The 19,989-nt window shown below is 37.4% G+C and overlaps 1 protein-coding gene across 3 annotated transcripts in view; it reads right to left on the reverse strand.

Moving 5' to 3' along the window:
* Window positions 1-14,500: 14,500 nt before the first annotated feature.
* lft (Limb expression 1 family member lowfat) overlaps window positions 14,501-19,989 on the reverse strand; it is a 601,989-nt gene continuing 596,500 nt past the window's right edge. For 2 of the 3 annotated variants that reach the window (XM_070084555.1, XM_053776675.2), the window contains exon 4: window positions 14,501-18,669. In XM_070084555.1, the coding sequence (XP_069940656.1) occupies window positions 18,229-18,669 (441 nt within the window). In that variant the 3' untranslated portion in view covers window positions 14,501-18,228. The remainder of the gene's footprint in view (window positions 18,670-19,989) is intronic. The other variant, XM_070084556.1, reaches the window with a different exon arrangement.

Genomic DNA, 19,989 nt, shown 5'->3' on the forward strand with positions numbered 1-19,989 from the left:
CTAGAAACTGATTACAAGTATATCACAGGTATACACCTAGACGGTATAATTCATTCTATCTCCCCGATGCCAAGTTTCTTTACTTTTCACTTGCTGAGGTTTAACTCTTACCTGTAGCACTCACTTGACTATTTCTGAGGTCATCCTGCAGTCATTGTCAAGATTTAATTTTCTTTATTAATTATTCATTATTTTTTAATATTGAATTATATTTAATGTTCAATGATAGGTTATTTACATATAACCACTAGTAGCAGTATGGAACTTATGTGCTACTCTTAGGAAAACTACTGGTTGTTATTTTAACCTGTACAAATGGTTTCATCTTCACTGTGACTATTTTCTGCTTCAGGTACAGCACAGTATTTCTTAACCTTTTCACTGTCGGTCCCGTAATATTGCGGCTTGCAAGCCAGTGTCAGTTCCATAATACTATGCCAAAATTCTACTGGCTTCAAATCTGGCAGGAGAAAGCTGGTAGGCCTACATGTGAGAAAATGGGTCTGTGTACTCAGTGTGCGCAGTATAAAAAAAATCAGGGAGGCCGCAGTGTATTGTGGGAGTGCCAATTCAGTATGCCTAGCAGTGAGGAATACCTCATTCCCCTGTGAATTGGGACTCTTCTTTTCCCAGGTGATAGTTATAACACAGATGGAAGTGTCATGAAGATGAATTTCATGGTTTTGAGGAGTTTGTGGCCAAAAGCAATGCCCAGGATACCAGAAATAGTGCTGAAAACCCCGACGACTATCAACCTTCCACCTCTGGTGCTGGGCCATCTTTTAAGTTCAGTTGTACCACAGCAAAAGAGGAAACTCATATTTTACCATGTCCAGGACTTGAATGTGAGCAGCGATCATGATAGTGATACTGAGTATGATTTCCAAGCTCTTAATTACAATTCCAGTAGCGACAATAAAGAGGAATATTCTTCAGTGAAGCGTTGTGAGGGAAAAGTTCAACAGATAGGAGTAGCGAGCAAGTATATGGTAACGATAGTTTGATTGCCGGCTGCTTGTTAAGCTAGGGTCAGTCTAGCTCCCGCTATCCCCTCCCCCCCTTTTTCTCCACCCCGAAAGGTGACGTGTGGGGCTCCGGCCAAACAGTAATCACCCGACTCAGCTCCCAGCACAACTGTAAGTAAAAGCCTCTGCTCCTATTCTAGTGGATATTGGCTGAAAGCTTCACTTTTGACCAATAATAAACTTAGTCCTTTCAGTTTTAAGCTCCACATGAGACTTTTAGATAATCACCACCGTTTTTAAGCATCTTACACTTATCATGGAGAGTGATTTCTTAAGCAGTGGGTAACCTGTCTCTCTTTCCAGCTTGGAATGACAGATCAGGTCACCTGCCAACCAACAAGAAGTGTTGAAGGAGACGGACTGAAACAGCCCATGGGACGTCACCTTATAATCTACCTACCTGATTACTTACAGTCAACCGCAGATGACTACCCCTCATCTTCGCAGTGGTAAAGAACCTGCGTTCCTGTCATCTGGACTGACTATTCAAGGGTATAGACTCTGTGAAGAACTAGTCGTTGGGTTGTCACCAACACCTGTGACCCCCTCACACATCATCATCAACGACTACAATTTCTACAAGACGGTGTCAACATCAACCAGACACCCCAGTTTACTTGTACATATTAGCGTTGAATTCAGATGTCATTTTTCCATTTCATTTTTCATTTTTCTTTCAAGTAGGATACACCTTCATTTTTTTATGTTTTATCTTTGCATTACTAAATAATAAAGTGCTTATCTTTGTGAATTATTATTTCTTTTTCTATTCATTAATTTTCCTGAGGAGGAGCCAGCCTTGGTAATACTGTCTGAAGTTGTTACAGGGCTGAGTAAGCCTTCACAAGCGTCAGTTTATACGAAACTACATGCATTCTGGTAGTGTGCCATATGCTTTTCCAAGGGAAAGGAGTACATCTCGGAGTGCATCCCGTGGTCTTACATCAGGAACAGATAGTGAAAAGGGAAGACAGCATGGGTGGCAGGGAATACAGTATGGGTAATGTTACAGTTGGGATGGATAATATACATGCAGCAGCAGGTGGTGGTGCAATGCTTTATGGCTACCACCCCAGGCTGGTAGCCATGCTGTGAACTCGTCACATCCACAACAAAGGCCACCTTCAACCACCCACACACCACAACAACCTGCACAACCACAACCATAACAACCCACCCACAAAAATGCAGATGGGTTAAGTAAGAGAAAAATCTGTATGCAGAGGAGAAACATAAAAGTAAATAGTTGGAGAAAAAAGGTTGAACAAATGTAAATATGAGTACCTAAGTCAGAAGACCTCTTGAACATTCCACGGTGAAGTAGTGTCATCCAGTGACAGTGTTAATGTTGTGTAGCAATCTTTTGGCCAAAGTTCTGGATGTTCTTTAACCGCCCAACTTTAGTGGATTGGTATTGGTTGTTGATATCATGGATTACACCACTTCACCATTGACACTCTGGAGGTCCACCCTACTCGTATTTGCATTTGTCCAACCTTTTTATTACCCAATATTTTATTTTTGTTTTGCCTCTGTTGACAGGTCCTTCTTGTGCCCAACCCATTTCACCTCGGCTGTACTACTGCTACCCTCTGACAGCCTGCCACCTGACTTCCTACACTATATATGCTCATTTTTTAGTTATTTCAGTATTACAACTGAAGAAGTCACTTGTGGAATAGTTATCTTTTACCTGTAAGTACCTTCTCTGTTTCCCAGCATTCCATCTCTAATGTGTATGAATCTTTGGTATGAAAGTGTATATAACACCTTGCACTGTTTGCTGTTTTTTAATATTTTGCTAGTTATAGACCTTTGCTGGGATTGTGAGGAAGGTCTTGCCACTCTTACAACTGTGCTAATGCTCTTTTATGAAGAATATTTTCTCAGGTGTTCTACTAATCATTTCCATAATATTACATAGGATACTTGTTAGGTATGATGGGGTATTGATCAGTACCTCCTGCCAGTCACTTTGAATATTCGGATTATACTAACTATCATCTATTCTGTCTGTGATTTGGGGTGATATCTTTGTCTATCCTATAGACATTACACCTTATTTATGTTTTTTTTTTAGTGCTTCATCTACATTAACTGTTCCACCTTCCATCTATTCTTCTTGCATTTTTGTTTGTCTGTCTTTGTTCACTGTGTTAGTACACTACTTTTTGCATTATAATCATGGCTTTTAATTTCTTTGTCCTGAATTACATGCAGGCTTTTCACTTTTGCAGGAGACTGTGATTGTCATTCTCATATGTAGTTCAAGGAGCACAGGTACATGCTGGTTGTCATTTTGAATTCAGTATGCAGTACTGCAGAAATATTTTTATATTGCTATTTGGCATTGCTTATTAAATTTACAGTTGTGGCCCCTTGTTCTCCCTGTCACTGGTGGAAAATAATATTCCTTTTCTATTTCCCATAACCTTTTATGATTTTGTGATTATCACTAATATTATTTGATATGATAGCTTTATTATATACATACTTCAAACCCATTAATGTAGGCAAAAAGTTTAAAAATGAACATATTTGTCTTTGCCCTAAACCCAAAAGCTCTGCTGACTAAGGAAGTTGCAGTGTTAATGAGATATTGACAAAACAAGGCACATCTTTTATATATGTATATTCCCTACTAACAAAGGCATTTTTATTTTCAATCTTTATTTGTAATTTATATTTTTAACTGTGAGCCATTTTGTATACAATATTTGACTTTTTTTGTTTATACAGCAGAATATTTTTTCTGCTATGATTATATGCCTTCTTTTTCATTCTTAAAGTGATAGAAGGCCTAGTTATTAGATTTTTTATTCATAATTCATTTCATTCAACTCAGCCACAAGTTTGGATACACTTTTTTGAATTTAATAAAATTTTACCTTGTTCTATTTGGTTTTATACAGATGCTGTATATCCAAAAAAGAGTAACCTGGGCCACTACCGTATCCAAGTGTCAAATCAGCCGGGCTGTGATGACTGTGTAGACCTGTGGTCTGCTAGCAACAAAGCGCCTGATTGATCAAATAATTAAGAAGGAATAATACACAGATAACCCACACTAGAGAAAGAAACTTGTGACAACGTTTCGGTTCAATTTGGACCATTAACTAGTCATGCACTAACAAATAAAGGTAAAGCAGCCAGTATATATACAAGAGAGCAGGGGTGGAACAAAGAGAGGAGGAAGAAAGAAGTGGAGATAGTAGTGGTAGAGGTAATGCTGGTAGTGGAAGTAGTAGTAGTAGGTAGAGGGAGTAATGGTAGTGGCACAAGAGACAGAAAGTGGAGTGAAGCGAGGCAGCAGTAGTAGTAACCCTCGGACCTGGCTGCAGGACAGAAAAGCCCTTGAAGTTGGTCAGTCACAGGTATGGTTACTTTATCTTAAGATCTGTGGTAATGGTTATTAATCTTTTTTACCTTTCCTGAGCTTTGAGCATTTTTTTCTATTTCCTATTTTTATAAATTCCTTTGCTTGGGTTAAACTCCAATAATCATTCATGCAACCATTCTTGAAGTTAGTAGATAGTGATGTTAACTGGCAAGTGGTAATTCAAAGAGACATAAGCATGAAAAACATATAGTATTTTAAAACATTTTGTCCACACTGAGGCTTTATCAGTTACAGTGCATGTGTGTGGATTTTGGTATGCTTTATAAGGTACAAATTTCTCTTTACTAAATAAAGCCCCATTGTGGCTGAAATGTGAAATAAAGGTTTCTTGGCATTCTTTAGGTCTGTTCAAGTCTTCCTGCCATCTCTTTCTGTCTTTGGTGTTTATGCTTATATCTTGGCAAATGGGTTTATAGCTGTTATCAGGTCATTATGTACATTAGGAACAATTTGGACCAAATACCACCCTTGTTGAACTTTTACTAGTTTCATTTTTGCCATCCTGATATTGCATTATAGGAATTTCATTTTCAGGTGCCCCTGCTTCCTGAAATCTTCTTCCATGTGGCACAGTGTATACTCATATAATGTATACAGTTGTACTTACTCACTTGTGTCAGCAAGGACTGAGTCATAGCTCCTAACCCTATCTATATCTTAATAACTTGCTTTACTGTTAATCTCTTAGAGCTTTTCATTCCAACTGAAATTGTAGAACTGGCATTCACCACTTCCTTCATGTTCAGTTTAATGTTTCTGTGGCTCATTGATATCTTTAGGTACTATCTGTGACATCTTACTCCATATCCTTTCCATCTCGAATAGCCTGCCCACAATCCACTTTATCTAGCCTCTCCAAAGTATATTTCATACAGGTGTTCTATCTAGTCTTCCATTCTTCTAATGTTTGCCTGGAGAGGGTTTTGGGGGTCAATGCCCCCGTGGCCTGGTCTGAGACCAGGCCTCATGGTGGATCAGGGTCTGATCAACCAGGCTGTTACTACTGGCTGCACGCAAGCTGATGTACGAACCACAGCCCGGTTGGTCAGGTACTGACTTTAGGTGCCTGCTCAGTGCCTTCTTGAAGACAGCCAGGGGTCTATTGGTAATCCTCCTTATGTATGCTAGGAGGCAATTGAATAGTCTTGGGCCCTGGACACTTATTGTGTTGTCTCTCAGTGTACTCGTGGTGCCCCTGCTTTTCATCGGGGAATGTTGCATCTCCTGGCGAGTCTTTTGTTTTCATATGGAGTGATTTTCATGTGCAGGTTTGGTACCAATCCCTCCAGGACCTTCCAAGTGTATATTATCGTGTATCTCTGCTCGAGGGCTGGTCTTTTCCTTACTGTTGCTAGTCTCATTGCAAAACATTGGGTCTCTTAAAAGTTTATTTATGTGTTTGGGCATGAGCTTCATGCTAGCGCTGTACATTATGAATGATGTGCTATTTTATGCTGCTAAAGTTATATGATTGGTAAGTTTCTAGTAATTTGCCCCATGTGAATGCTTACTTCCAGAGCTTTGTCTTTGCTGCATCTTTCCTTCTGGTGTGTTGTTATTCTGGACTTCTCTATCTCCTATTTTTATTACACTTTTTCAGTTTGAATTCTAGTAGCCACTTGTTTGATATCTGAAGCCTAGCCAAGTGATCTTTGAGATTCTCCCTGTCCTTATCAGTTGTCCTTGTCACTCATTACCAGACATTGATATATTGAATTCAATTTTTTGGGCTGAAAACTTCTTCAGTAATTAGTTCCAAGATATTTTCCTTGTCTATTTTCTATTATTCTTTTCTTATGATCTTTTAAGTGCTTATCCTATCTCTTTATTGACACTGAAAGCAAATTCATTGTTTTCAATGTCTTCATTCTGAGATCCAGTTTGTTATATGTCTTTGTACATTCTATTTATAGGTTTCATTATATCTCAACACTATACCATAGCTGAGTACTCCAATTTGTCTCCAACAGTGTAAACAATTTCTCTTGTATATCTCCATCTATATATGTGAAAGCTATATTAAAAGTTAGTGTTGTCTAAGAATCTTTTACAATTGCATTCATGTATGTTGTGATAACTTTGTTTATAATCATTTGAATATCTTTATAATCAAATACTGTATATTAAATATTCTGTTTAATTAAAGAATATTTAATTGCTTATATGTATTTATTTTTTTTTTCCTGGGAGGGAGAGTTTATTTCTGTAGCTACAGGAATGAAGTTTAAGCTTGTAGTGTCCAGTATGTAATCAGTTTCTTATAATTCTTTAAAAAAAAAATTCATAATTTGAAAATAAGGCCTCTTGTTCTACTACTGCTAGTACAGCTAGCTCTCCATTTTCGTGACTTTCACTTTCGCGAGCTTCAAACATTCATAAATGCCCAGCCGCCCAATCATATTTACCAAACAGATGCGGAAAAAAAGTACTGGAAAACACTTCCCGCCGCATCCCTACTACCCTCCCTCTTACCTCCTCAACCGGCAGCCCACCGCTCACTCAGTCATTGTCCAGTTACTGTTCGCTTTGGTCATGTCCAGTTACTGTTCATGGCCTACCGTACATGTGTGTTTGTGTGGTGGTGCAAGTATGGCCCCCAAGCGAGCAGCAACCACTATTGATGAGCCAACCCCTAAAAGTGCTGAATAAAAGAAAGTCATGACTCTGGAGGAGAAGGTGAAATTGCTAGACAAGTGTAGGGCAGGTTATTTGAGCAATTCTGCCATTGGAAAATTATTTAATGTAAATGAAAGCACAGTGCACTCTATCAAGAAAAATGAGGTGAAGATAAGGGCGGCACTAGCATCTTTGTGGCCAGAGTGTGTGTGTGATTTTGTTGGATTTGGTCCTCAGGACGAGGTTAACAAAGCTGAGAGGAAGACTGTGGAGTCAGCAAGGCAAGTTGGTGGTGAAGGGTTCGAGGACATGCAGGAGAGTGAGGCGAGAGAACTGGTTGAAGAACATGCACTGGGCCTAAATGATGAAGAATTGTTGGAGATTGTGCAGGCAGAGAGTGAGAATGAAGAAGAGGAGAGTGTTGCTCAGGTCAATCAACCTCAAAAACCTGAAAAACTAGGGCAAGCAATAAGAATGACAGCGCAGCTCAAGCAATTTCTTTACGACATAGACTCATCGATGTTGAGGGCTTTGAAGGTGATGAGTGACATTGATGGGAGCATAATTCCCTACAAAACTCTGTTTGTGGATATGAAGAGGACACAGTCTCAGTTGCCCATCACAATGTCAGCAGTGATGCTGGCAGTGAAGAGTTAGAATCCACACACTAGACTCATTATGCCATGCAGTTATACTCCATACAATCACTTCCATTCAGCTGTCATCAGTAACTGCATGGCTATCATCACCATCATCATGGTCATTGTCATCATCATCACAAGTCGTCAGATTTTGTTTGCCTAACCTTACGAGTGGTGAGTGTTTTGTTTGTTCATTATTTGCTATTAAACCATAACATGTATATACAATATTTTATTATGTTTTCATGTGTTTTATGATTGTTCATGGTTGAATATGTTAAGGAAGTATTATTTTTAGGCTTAGTAAATGCTATTATTATATTTCCCTACAATATATTTGTGCACCAAATATTAGCGAATTTTCAAGATTTGTGAGGTTCTTGATTCCCTAACCCTCACGAATGTGGGGGGGCCTCCTGTAACTAGAATGTCTTTTATTTTTATTTTATTCTTTTACCATCATATAGTATTCAGTTATTTGACCTCTCTATACTGTCTTCCAACTAGAGCATTTCCCAGTACAGTATATATGAGTTTGTAATTGTCTGTGTGTGCACTCACATACCATCCATCATTTCATCTCCAGTTTTTCTTGGATTTAGTGTTCTTCCATTATAGCGCTTTATAAAGGTACCATGTTTAATGTTACTAACAGTGACCTCTAAAGTGAGTGATAATGCTAAGAAGAAGAAGGTGACTTTGATTGTTAAGTAGAAACTTGAAAAGGTAAGAAAAATTACTGTATTGTACTCTTTATATGTACTGTACAGTACTTGTAAATCTTTCTATTCAGGTATAGATACAGCTGTACTGTACAATATTATATCATATATTGTACTCTTATTTTAGTTTGTCCAGTAGTTCATCAGTACAGCGGAATAAGTGCGCTTCATGAGGCATTTGTCCATGTCTACTAATTGATCAATTAATCAGACACCCCTTCCCTCTATTAGTGTCTCTTTTGTATGTATATATGCATGTATGGAAGAAATCACAGTGAAATGCCTGATTACATATAAAAAATATCAGTGAAAATGAGTACTTTCATGTGCCTACATACACATATCTTCAGAGGATGTGTGTGTAAGGACATAAAAGTGCTTAGGTTTTTTCCAATTTTTAACTGTGTGTGTGTGTGTGTGTGTGTGTGTGTGTGTGTTTGTTTGTAAATAGTTGTCAAAGGTACTTGTCATGTGTGTGTGTCACACACACATATCCAATATAAATTTTGTTTGGATTTTTAACCCAGAGGGTTAGCCATCCAGGACAACCCAATAGTCACTGCATCATTGAAGGCTGTCTGTCTTATTTCCTTTGGGGTCCTTTAATTTTGTTCTCCAGGATGTGACCCACAACAGTCAACCAACACCCAGGTACTTACTGCTAGGTGAACCAGGACAGCAGGTGTAAGGAAACGTGTTCAGTTTCCACCTGTGCCAGGGATCAAACCAGACACTTGGTATGTAAGCTGAGCTATCAACCTTGAAAGACTGTAAGTACACTATTTTATTGTCTTCAAAACAAGTGCTAAATACGTTGAATCATCCAGTTCACAGAGTCAAGTACGTATAGCATTAGAGTATCTTCTCACTGCATCTATGTGTGCTGTATGTAATTAACTATTTGTAGTCATGGGAATGTGCTGATGTTTATAGTGTCCTGTTTTCTTTCATATAAATATATATATATATATATATATATATATATATATATATATATATATATATATATATATATATATATATATATATATATATATATATATAGAGGTAACACCTCTAGAACTGTCCTAGGGACCCTCATCCTCAGAGAAAAGAATAAACATGCTTCAGGGAAAACTCAAGATTCTCCCTGAAGCTGTTTCAGAATTTTCTCCTACCACCCCCTATATTATATATATATATATTTTATTTAAAGACAAAATACATTGACAAAACATTCACAAAAATATGATACAAAGTAAAACAACATAGGTAATTCAGAGCTACATCTCGAATACTTCGTCCAGCTCCCCAGCGGTGGGCCGCGTGCCCAGAATGCTGCAGGCATTTCCTCTCTGGATCGCAACACTGAGTCTCTGAAAGAGGAAGCTGGTCGCCCTGTGGTCCTTGGTTTCTATGATGAGCTTTTCACCTAGCTCTTTGAGGAACTTTAGAGCACACTTGCCCCATGCTCCAAGGGTCTCCGACCCTATTGGAATGAAGTTATAGCAAGGGGAAAGGTCTTCATATTTGCGGATCTTCTGAGTCTCCCTGTGGCTGGCAGCTCCACCCCCTTCCACTACGGAGTATGGCAAGTAGGTGTCTGCCAATGTGGTGGCACATGTGTAGTCCCAGGCAATCTGCTTTCCATCCTTCCAAGGTAGCATAGTGGCTCCATCAGGACGCTTTAGACTTCCGTCAGACCTCTGCACTTGGGGTTCCTGTTGAGCTGGACAATGGGCTGTGGCAAGGCTTCTCTTTATGATGTCATTGACCTCCTCATGCCTGGCATACTTCCCTTCTGCTGTGTGACACACGAGACCATGAAGTCCGAATTGATCAGCTGTCGCCCTGCCGCAAATACACCTATGTTCGGTGAGGATGGGGGTGGCTAGGCGAAGAGCAACACCAATCCGAATGGCCTGTGGGTCTAGTCGAGTGCCCAAGGAGGAATTGGGAACAGCAAACAGGAAATCTCCTGAGTGTGATGCCTTCACTGCCAGGAGACGAGCATATATATATACATGTATATATATATATATATATATATATATATATATATATATATATATATATATATATATATATATATATATTGTATTTTTCAGAATTATCAAGGCTTTTGGCCCAATTCTTCTCTTATTTCATTCACGTTATCTGCTACTTTTTATGAAGTACTGTAAAAAAAGATTCAGTATGCCTTTAAATTTAGAGTTATGGCCTTTCTTACTTGTATTGATGGTATAGTTATAGGAAACATATATGTAGAAAAAATTAAGTTGTGCAGTCCTAGCTTGCATTTTCAGAATGATGAAATTTAAATTTAGGTTTTCATTAACAGAAGCATGCTTATTCCCATTAAAGTGCATGGAAGAGAAATTAATTGCTATTGGTGAAGTGTCTTCCTATTAAGGAGCACCAAAGCAGACTATTTCTGTGGGTGACATGCATTTCCATTAAGAAGTGCCTTGGCAGGCAGGCCTGAGACCTCCCCATTATGCAGTTAGGCATCTCCATTGTCTTAGCACTGCAAGGAAGGGTGTGAGGGAGGGTGATGGGATATAAACAAAGCAGCCTCCCACATGGATCAGTATATCTGGACACACTTTTCTATTTTTTCATCACCCTATCTCATCCTTGGATATTTATCATGGCTTCAAATGAAGTGCAGGTAATGCTGGTGAAGCAAGGGAGATGATTAAGCATGAAACTATGCCTATTAAAAATATGGTGCAAGAGAATCAAGAATTTGGGCATTTCAGGACAATGAAGCAAAGATAAGGGCTTGTGAAATTAGTAGTCCTCAGTGTGATGATGGAAAGAATGAGGAATAGGTTCACAGTCACACCCTCCACTCACTTCAATAAGTTAAGCATCCTGAACTCCACTCAAAGGTAACAAATAATATGCAGTATTAATGTAATCAACTTTTAGCTACTCTACTTTCTTTTAACTGTCTATCTTACTAGAGTTCAGGTATTTCACAGAGCATTATCATTGACAGTGTTAGGTAGGAAAATTATTATTTTTATAAAGATAAAAAAAATTTGTTTCTTCTCTCAGAGGTTTAAAGAATGTAACCCTATTTTTTTCATATATTTTTCAGTCCATAAGTCACGGAAATCATTAATAGTGTAGTTCTCAGGAATGTGACCTGCATGAATTATGATTGTTCTTTTTTCTTTTTTTTTAACAATTTTGTCCATTTAAATATATATTATCATACAGGATTATCTATTTACAGCACTGGTGAACTGAAAAAGCTTTCAATAGTTTGTGCTGTATACCTTCAAAGGTGCCTTGATGCTAGTGGAGGACTCTCGATCCAGGGAATTGGAGCTGCCCTCTACTTCCTTGGATCAAATCTGATTGCCTTCCATTCCTCAGGCATTGTATGACCCCCTACGAGTTTTTATTACAGCCTCTCCTCACTTAATGATAGAGTTCTGTTCCTAAGACCATGTTGATAAACAAATTCATCACTAAGTGAGGAGCATACTATAATGGTAGTGTGTTTGTGTCAGCCATCTTTGATATTGTTTTAATGTTACCTTTGCACCATTTATATTATTTTGGTATATTTTTAAATGTTTATACAGCAGTTTACTGTATATATATTATAATATACAGAATAGAGGAAATCAGCTCTAATTTAGAATAGAGGAAATCAGCTCTAATTTAGAATGGAGGAAATCAGCTCTAATTTAGGTATGCATACTGGTCAGAGAGCCCGTTGTAAGTCCGAGTCATCGGTAAATGAGTACGTCGCTAAGTGAGGAGAGGCTGTATTATAATCATAACTGAGCACTGCCCTTTGAGTTCATTGCTTCCTCATAAATAAAATAATAATTGTATGTTTACCTTTTCCAAGATTACATTCCAATATTCTACTACTATTTGCAGGAAAATCTTTCTTGCATCCTTTTTGCTACTTTCTCAAGTTACAGTTTTAGGCTGTTTTTCTCCCTGTTGGTGTCGGGACATCTCCATATAATTATATCCTTATATGATCTTATACAATACTGTATATGGTTATCATGTTTCCTACTTTCCTCCTCTCGGTAAGGTGAGAGTTTGTAGCATACCTTTTGACTTCATATTTTTTTCTTTTTTAACCCGTAAACGGTCCAAACATACTATATATACATTTTTACCGCTAGTGCCCCAAACGTATATATACGTTTTATTTTTCCTGCCTTCAAATTTGGCACGATTGGCCTGAGATGCCTTGTCAGCACAGAATGGGTTCTAACACTCAGCGTGCGCGGTATTAAAAAATCTGGGACCACTGAATACCCTGTGGGAGCACCAGTTCAAATGAGCGCCAGCTAGAGCAAACAGCGCAGCAAACACCTTGGATTCACTGATGTCATGTAGTATTAACACTCCCATTTTAAGAGGAAAGTGATTTTGAGGTGGATGTGGCCAAAAGTGGTCGAGGAAATATAAAAAAAACCTCGATAATAACCCATGTGCAATATTTGTGCAACACCCTTTCAGAAAGTCTTATAACCTATGCCCTAAGTAAAGAGAAACAATTCTGGCTGGCTGACTGGCTAGCTGGCTGGCCGGCTGCTGGCAGCCTGGCTCTATCTCCATTTGTCTGTCTGTATCTATGTCTATCTCTGTCTGTCTCTGTCTATCTGTCTCTGTCTATCTCTTTCTATCTGTCTCTCTGTCTCACAGGTACACATAAATACAAGTATACATAGTGTAAATTACCTAGGATAACCCAAAAAATCCAGACAAAGTGCTATACTCTGCTTGAAGATATGAGTAAACGTGATGACCCAGTCTTGTGGCTCCCTCTCAGACAGAGAGCTAGACAAATAGACAGGGAGCTTGACAGACAAACAAATAGACAGACATGTTTGTGTACCAGGGAAAACAAAGCAAGCCCTAATCTTTTCTTATCAAGTCTTATCACTGCACCCTTGCCAATGCTCATCAAACGTCAGCTCTTATCAAATGTTATCTCATCTTATCACGTCACTGTCAGGGGTGGACTTTGTTTTTCATGCTTCAAGGGAACTTATTATTTTATTATTATTATGTATTCTTCTCCTCCTCCTCCTCCTTCTCATTCTCCTCATTATTATTATACACTTCCACATATCCAAAACATTGCTGGGACCTATAAATACTTTGTATATATTCCAAGACAATAGTAAATGACCAAGGCAAGTGTAAATGTCCACCTGTCAATGTGTTTGTGACAATGTAAGTACAATTTCAGTACCTAATACTAGTGTCAGAACAAAGATTAGTTATGAAATGACAAGAACTACTATAAATTGTAATTATTAGAACATAAAAGTTATATAAAATAATATGAAAAATGGAAAAAAAGATATATTGACAACACTTCTGCAAGCAGCAGCACTCCATGTTGCCGCCAGGTGATCTCCAAGTGCCAACTTTGCGACCTCATATCTCGGTAAGTACTGACCCTAAAATTTTTTTTTTTATCCTATAACACTTAGAAAAATGTGCTCTTTCTTTCAATAAAAAAAAACGATATTTTTATTTTTCAAAATATTCGGGGCACTGGGGTAGTGAACGTATATATACTTTTGGATCGTTTACGGGTTAAAAGGTGCAAACAAATTAGATTTAGAATTTCCTCATCTGAGAGGTATTTTGAGACTGAGCAGTGTGGCATTAATTTCTCATATTGCATGTGTATGTAATATGTAATATATCTGCCTAAATTATGTTTTCATTAAACAACAATATTCTTAAAAAGATCAGCAAATATAACAGATGCAAAGTTTCAAAACTGAACTGTAATGCTAACTTTTATTTTAAATAAAACTTTACCAAGGTCTTCCTTATTATAAAATAATAAAATATTATATAAAAGTGTATTTACTGTACTTAAGAATTTTAAGGTGTGCTTGATCTTTAATTATTTTTACTATACATAAATATTTGTATTCTAACAAATGTAGTAAATTTCCATGTATCTACCATGAAAGGCAAAGCATTTCTAATTTTTGAAGTATAGTTTTGTTTATAATTAACACTTACAATATAATGTATGTCAGTATCAAAATTATACCAGAAAAAAAAAATGGGAACGATTCTTGTGTGTAACAAGCAAAAATAAGCAGGTGATCCATGATTTTATACATTTAATATGATTACGTTTCATATATAGTAAAGTAAGATTCATTTGCCTTTCTCTTGACCACAAATGAATTTATTTATATAAACATACGAAGAACTATTGTGGTACAGTGGACCCTCGAATTTCATCATCCCTTTTCTCTATGTAAAACTATAGTTATAGTTTTTCTCTATAAAATGTATTTTTTGTTAATATTTCCCATAAGACATAATGTAACTCCAATTAATCCATTCCAGACACCCAAAAATGTTAACAAAAAATACATTTTATAGAGAATAACTATAGTTTTACATACAGAAAAGGGGTGATGAAATTCGAGGATCCACTGTATAAGAAAATCACGGAGGGAACACAAATGCTACTTAAGTACAGTTCCAGCATCCATTTAATTCACAATTAGAATACACTGCAGATTGAAAAACTACAAGTCTGTATAGACAGTATGACTTCTATTTTCTAGGGTAATGTTGCCAGTTTCAACTCTTTACTAGAGGTTCTGCTGTGGTCATACTTAAACTTGGATCACCAATATCAAATGTCCAATTGTTTTTTTTAAATGCTTCCCAATGATTGGGTTAACATATTAAAACAGATTTTTAAGCTAGTCAGCAGTATTTAGTTTAAAATAAAAAGGCCGACCAGCTATGTGATTATCAACTGTAGTAATGAACTATCACTGCCACTTATGATACAAAATTAGTTTTGAGTACAACACAGTTACACTATGGACATCTGATGCCACTTGCCAACTACTGTTAAAAAGTGTTGAAAATATATAAATCCATAAAATTAACATTATTATAATTTAAGAACCTCTCCAATTATTTGTATTGAAATTGCATATTTTTACTATATACAGTATACCACAACTACAAAAGTTTAAAAATGTATATCTATAAGTTAAATATTTTGAAATTTCATTTTTGAACTGCAGATTAGATATCTTCCTTTCATCTCCTTGCTAATTTATAATTTATAACTTTAGCATATTATTACTATTATCAATATAACCATAAATAGAGAAATTACAATATCAGACTAGCATTGATAATTAAAAGATCATTCATTAAATCCTTAATACTTAAGATATCCTCACACTACCAACATTGACATGGTCACCAGTTTGCCTCGAGCAGAAGGGAAGGTTAACAGTGCCAGTAGCTAGCCACTGGATAGGGAGGCAGTCCAAGAAGGCTTGCCAAACTCTTAGGGGTCTCTTGTTGCTGGCTATAAACTAGAATGAAAGCAAATATGAACTCTTTACTACAGTAAACACAACTCATTTTAAAGCTAGTCATATATGCCAGGTTCCATGTTTAAGAGTGAATTTTCCTTACTGGCAATGAAAGTTTCCACTAAGTGCATAAGAGGCTGTATGGCCACAGAGATCTGTAAGTCTTCACATTCATTTCTCCCAGACTTCTGTGTGAATTCTCCACTTCAGAAAACATAACACACACACAATATACTCCCTTCACTTTTCTATTAAAACACCATGGGCATATGCAGTTTTTCTACAAGTTTATAATCTGCATAATCTAGTTAAATTTCCTCCATTAATCTCCATAAGCCCAGTGAGTGAAAGCATAATGTCTACAGAAAGATTGTCTTAGGGTCCACCACCAGCCTGGAATTTTGTTTATTCTTCTTCCATTATCTTCATATTATGCTTTTGGCACTGAAAAAACTGTGGTAATTATTCATAATGCAAATTAAATTCCAGGAATTGGCACTGAGATTGGCACAATTAATTTGGCACTGAAGCTTATTCACAGCAACTATCATCTGGTATTGTGTATGGCATAAAAAAAAAGTCCTGTTTACTGAAGATATGACAGAGAAAACTCCATTGGTACCTTGCAACCTTCCAGGCCAGTATGCTCAACAAACATCAATTACACAAACACTTCATTCATATTGCACAGACTCTGTAGCCATGAAGTGCATTGCACTCTCAGACTTGCTAAGTCCTAGATTAACAAAGTCAACAATAAAAAGTCAGATCACACTACATTTACATACAAATAACTGGAATGTAAAGCATTGGGAGAACTTATATTACGTTACGTACAAGACATCACAAACTATGGGGGAAATTTAAATTTACAAGGTGCCACTTGCCTCTCTTATCACTTAAGGAGAGGACATTATTAATTTACACACAAGCAGCATCACACTCACAAGTGTAGGTCTCTACACGAACTGCGAAAACAGTGGTTGTTACGTACTGTTGGAGCAAAATTCTTCCAGGAAAAATTGGGAAGACATTACCACTACATTGTCATCCTAATTTTACTTTTGTAGTAAAAACAAATCTATAAGTAAATTATAGTGTTTTGAGAATAAATTGCCATCATTAATGTCCTTTTCTTAGAACAAAGAAGTACAGTACTGTATTAAGAACCGAACTACTGAAAGTGTTAAGCGCAACATGACACCGTCAACACCATGACACTGGCAACACCATGACACTGGCAACACCATGACACTGGCAACAGCATAAACTCCCAGCTTGTTAATGCAAAAGGAAAACATCAGAACTCATCTAAAGCAAAGTTGAATAACTCTGTACGTAAAAAGCCAACTGTGTCGTAGTCAGAGAGATTACTCAATTTCAACTTAACGAAGCATAAAAAACAAAAATTAGCACATTAACGCATTAGTCTCCTAATACGTTTCAGCAAATGAGATCTTGTACAGTTTGCCAAACCCTGGTGCTTACAGCAGAGATTGAAGGCACTGGCTTATATTGTTACTATTTATGATTACTGGGTAGTAACAATGTTGATTAACTCCATGATGTACTTATGTTGATACTAATGACTCTGCACCTCCTGCTGCCCCTTTTCTTCACACCATTTCCACACCTCCAAGTCCTGACTTGTACTGTTGACAGCTGAAGGTGCAGCATGAGCATCATATTAGACATATCAAGAGTCCTGTATTGTGTCACTGATAGCTTGAAGCTACAGCCACAGCACTGTGTGGAACACTTCACACACTCCAAATTTGTAATGCTGACAGTTTGAAGATGCAGCAAACGCACTGCTGCACACCCGACAGGCATATGACTTGTACTACTGATAGCTTAGTACAGCAAACGCACTGTGCAGCAGTATACAGCAGACCATCACAACTATAGGTGGTTTGTAGAATAGGGACATGCCCTGTACATACCATACTAACACAATCCTTTACCATGCAGCTGCCAACTATTGCATTGCTGATATGAGCTACAGTGCTGAAGGGCAAAGATGTGGGATGTATTAAATTTGATGTGATGCATTGATAAGTCAATTCAACAACTAATCAATATTAAGGATATTACTTACATTAATCCGTTGTGCAAAATTACTGAAATTAGTGCATATGTAGCCCAAAATGTTTGCACAAAAACTCTGAGGATGAATGAAGCCATCAGTATAGTGATCAGCAGCCAGTGCCTGGCTCTACTTGCATAGTGATATCCCAGGGGTGCGTATTTTAATGTGGGGCTCACCAGTGCACCCCACAAAAAGCTTAATAATATTATAATTACATAATAAAATTCTTTGGAATGATTATTTACATTATATACATGCACACACAAGAAAACAGTACAAAACAATCTTTACAACAATAAAAAGTAAATTAGCTTTGATTTTGCAGAGATGAAAGCATTAACCTCTACACCTTGGTGCTAATATCACTATAGCGGCTGCCCTTTGCCCTGGCATTAAGGGTCCAGGGGAGAGGGTGACAGCTGCGAGCACGCCAACATCATAATGTCCTTCTTCTCCTTGGGGAAGCGTAGCTCACGCCCAGCCAAACGAGCAGCCTCGAGCTCTCGCTCACTCTGGCCCAGTTCCCTAGAGATCACTCCTGGGTTTTCCTGCTCTCGAGCAATCCAATCGAGGGCCATTTGTGAGCGCATGTCATCATCAAGTGCCCGGTGGGAATAATGTGCTACTACTTCCTGCCTAGAGCACTGCCTCTCCCTCATGGCTTTGAGTGAGCCATTCCAGTGCAGAAGCTGAAAGACAGTCATGAGTTCTTGGAACTCCAGCATAGTGCGCCCCTTGTTGGTCTCCAACATGAAGCGGAAGGCGCCGATCCCCGTGCTAGGGTTGTCGGCCTCATCAGGGTCACCCTGGGGGAGGGACAAGTCAGCTACGTGCTGGAAAGAAAAATATACCTTGCATGCTACTCACTCTTATAGCCTTATCACTCAAATTTACATACTTTTTTCTATTGTGGTTACTGTACACTATCATGAAAAATAAATATAGCAGTGCAAAAATTGCAAGCAAAATGCTAACTTCAATAAACACAACTTCATACGTAATACTTTCATGTCTACACTGACAAAATGGTCAAGTTTAAAGAACAAGGTTTTAACTATAAATACAGTGGACCCCCGCTTAGCGATCACCTCCCAATGCGACCAATTATGTAAGTGTATTTATGTAAGTGCGTTTGTATGTGTATGTTTGGGGGTCTGAAATGGACTAATCTACTTCACAATATTCATTATGGGAACAAATTTGGTCAGTACTGGCACCTGAACATACTTCTGGAATGAAAAAAATATCGTTAACCGGGGGTCCACTGTATTAATTTTTGTAATCAAAGTCATCACAATATTCTGATTATAAAGACATAATTTGACAAGTTATGATTAATATACATTTTTAAAATTACTTAAATAATTTTGTATATGTGGATTGTAATGCTTTTCAAGTTGTTGTTGTTTTTTTTTTTTTTTTGAAGTTAAGGAAGTCTGGCATCATATGAAGTAGAAACTCATTACTGACTAGCAACTGAAGGACTTCCTCAAAAACTTTCACACTATTTCATCAATTAGTTACATAAGTAAAATTTACCAGCAAATATAATTCACCAATAAATTTTTGGCATTAAAATATGTATCCACTTATTTTTTAAGGATAAACAACACATAATAAACTGTCTGTAATGTTTGCACTGCAGATATGAAATTTTATCTTTCACTAAAACATACAAATAAATTTTATATCAATAAGAGTGCAGTCATATGCTTGAATGTTACCTAGTACCTGAGCCAGGAATGCAAATCTTGCAAGCAAGTTACCTGAGGCAAGAGCAGAGCATTGATGGGCTATATACAAGGTCTTGGTTTGGGTTAGTTTACTGCTAGTGAAGTGGGTGTGATTGCTGATTACTATACGAGTCCTCCTTCCCCATATTTTTTATATCAATAATTATAATTTTACTGGCATTCTGTATTTCCTTCCAGGTACTGTTTGCCATCCTACACTGCTTTACCTACACTCATCTATAAATCTATAAGGACACTATATACTACACTCCACCTGCACACCTGAAAGCTTACAGTTTACACTATACCCACCGATAAATGTTTAAACCAATATATATGTACTGCATCCAAATCCATAGCACTCGCAAAACTTTTCAAATGTCCGTCATCACAGTACTTATTCTTCACGAATGTTCACAT

This window comes from Cherax quadricarinatus, chromosome 13 (assembly GCF_038502225.1).
Source record: "Cherax quadricarinatus isolate ZL_2023a chromosome 13, ASM3850222v1, whole genome shotgun sequence".
In the NCBI taxonomy this organism is placed as follows: Eukaryota; Metazoa; Arthropoda; class Malacostraca; order Decapoda; family Parastacidae; genus Cherax; species Cherax quadricarinatus.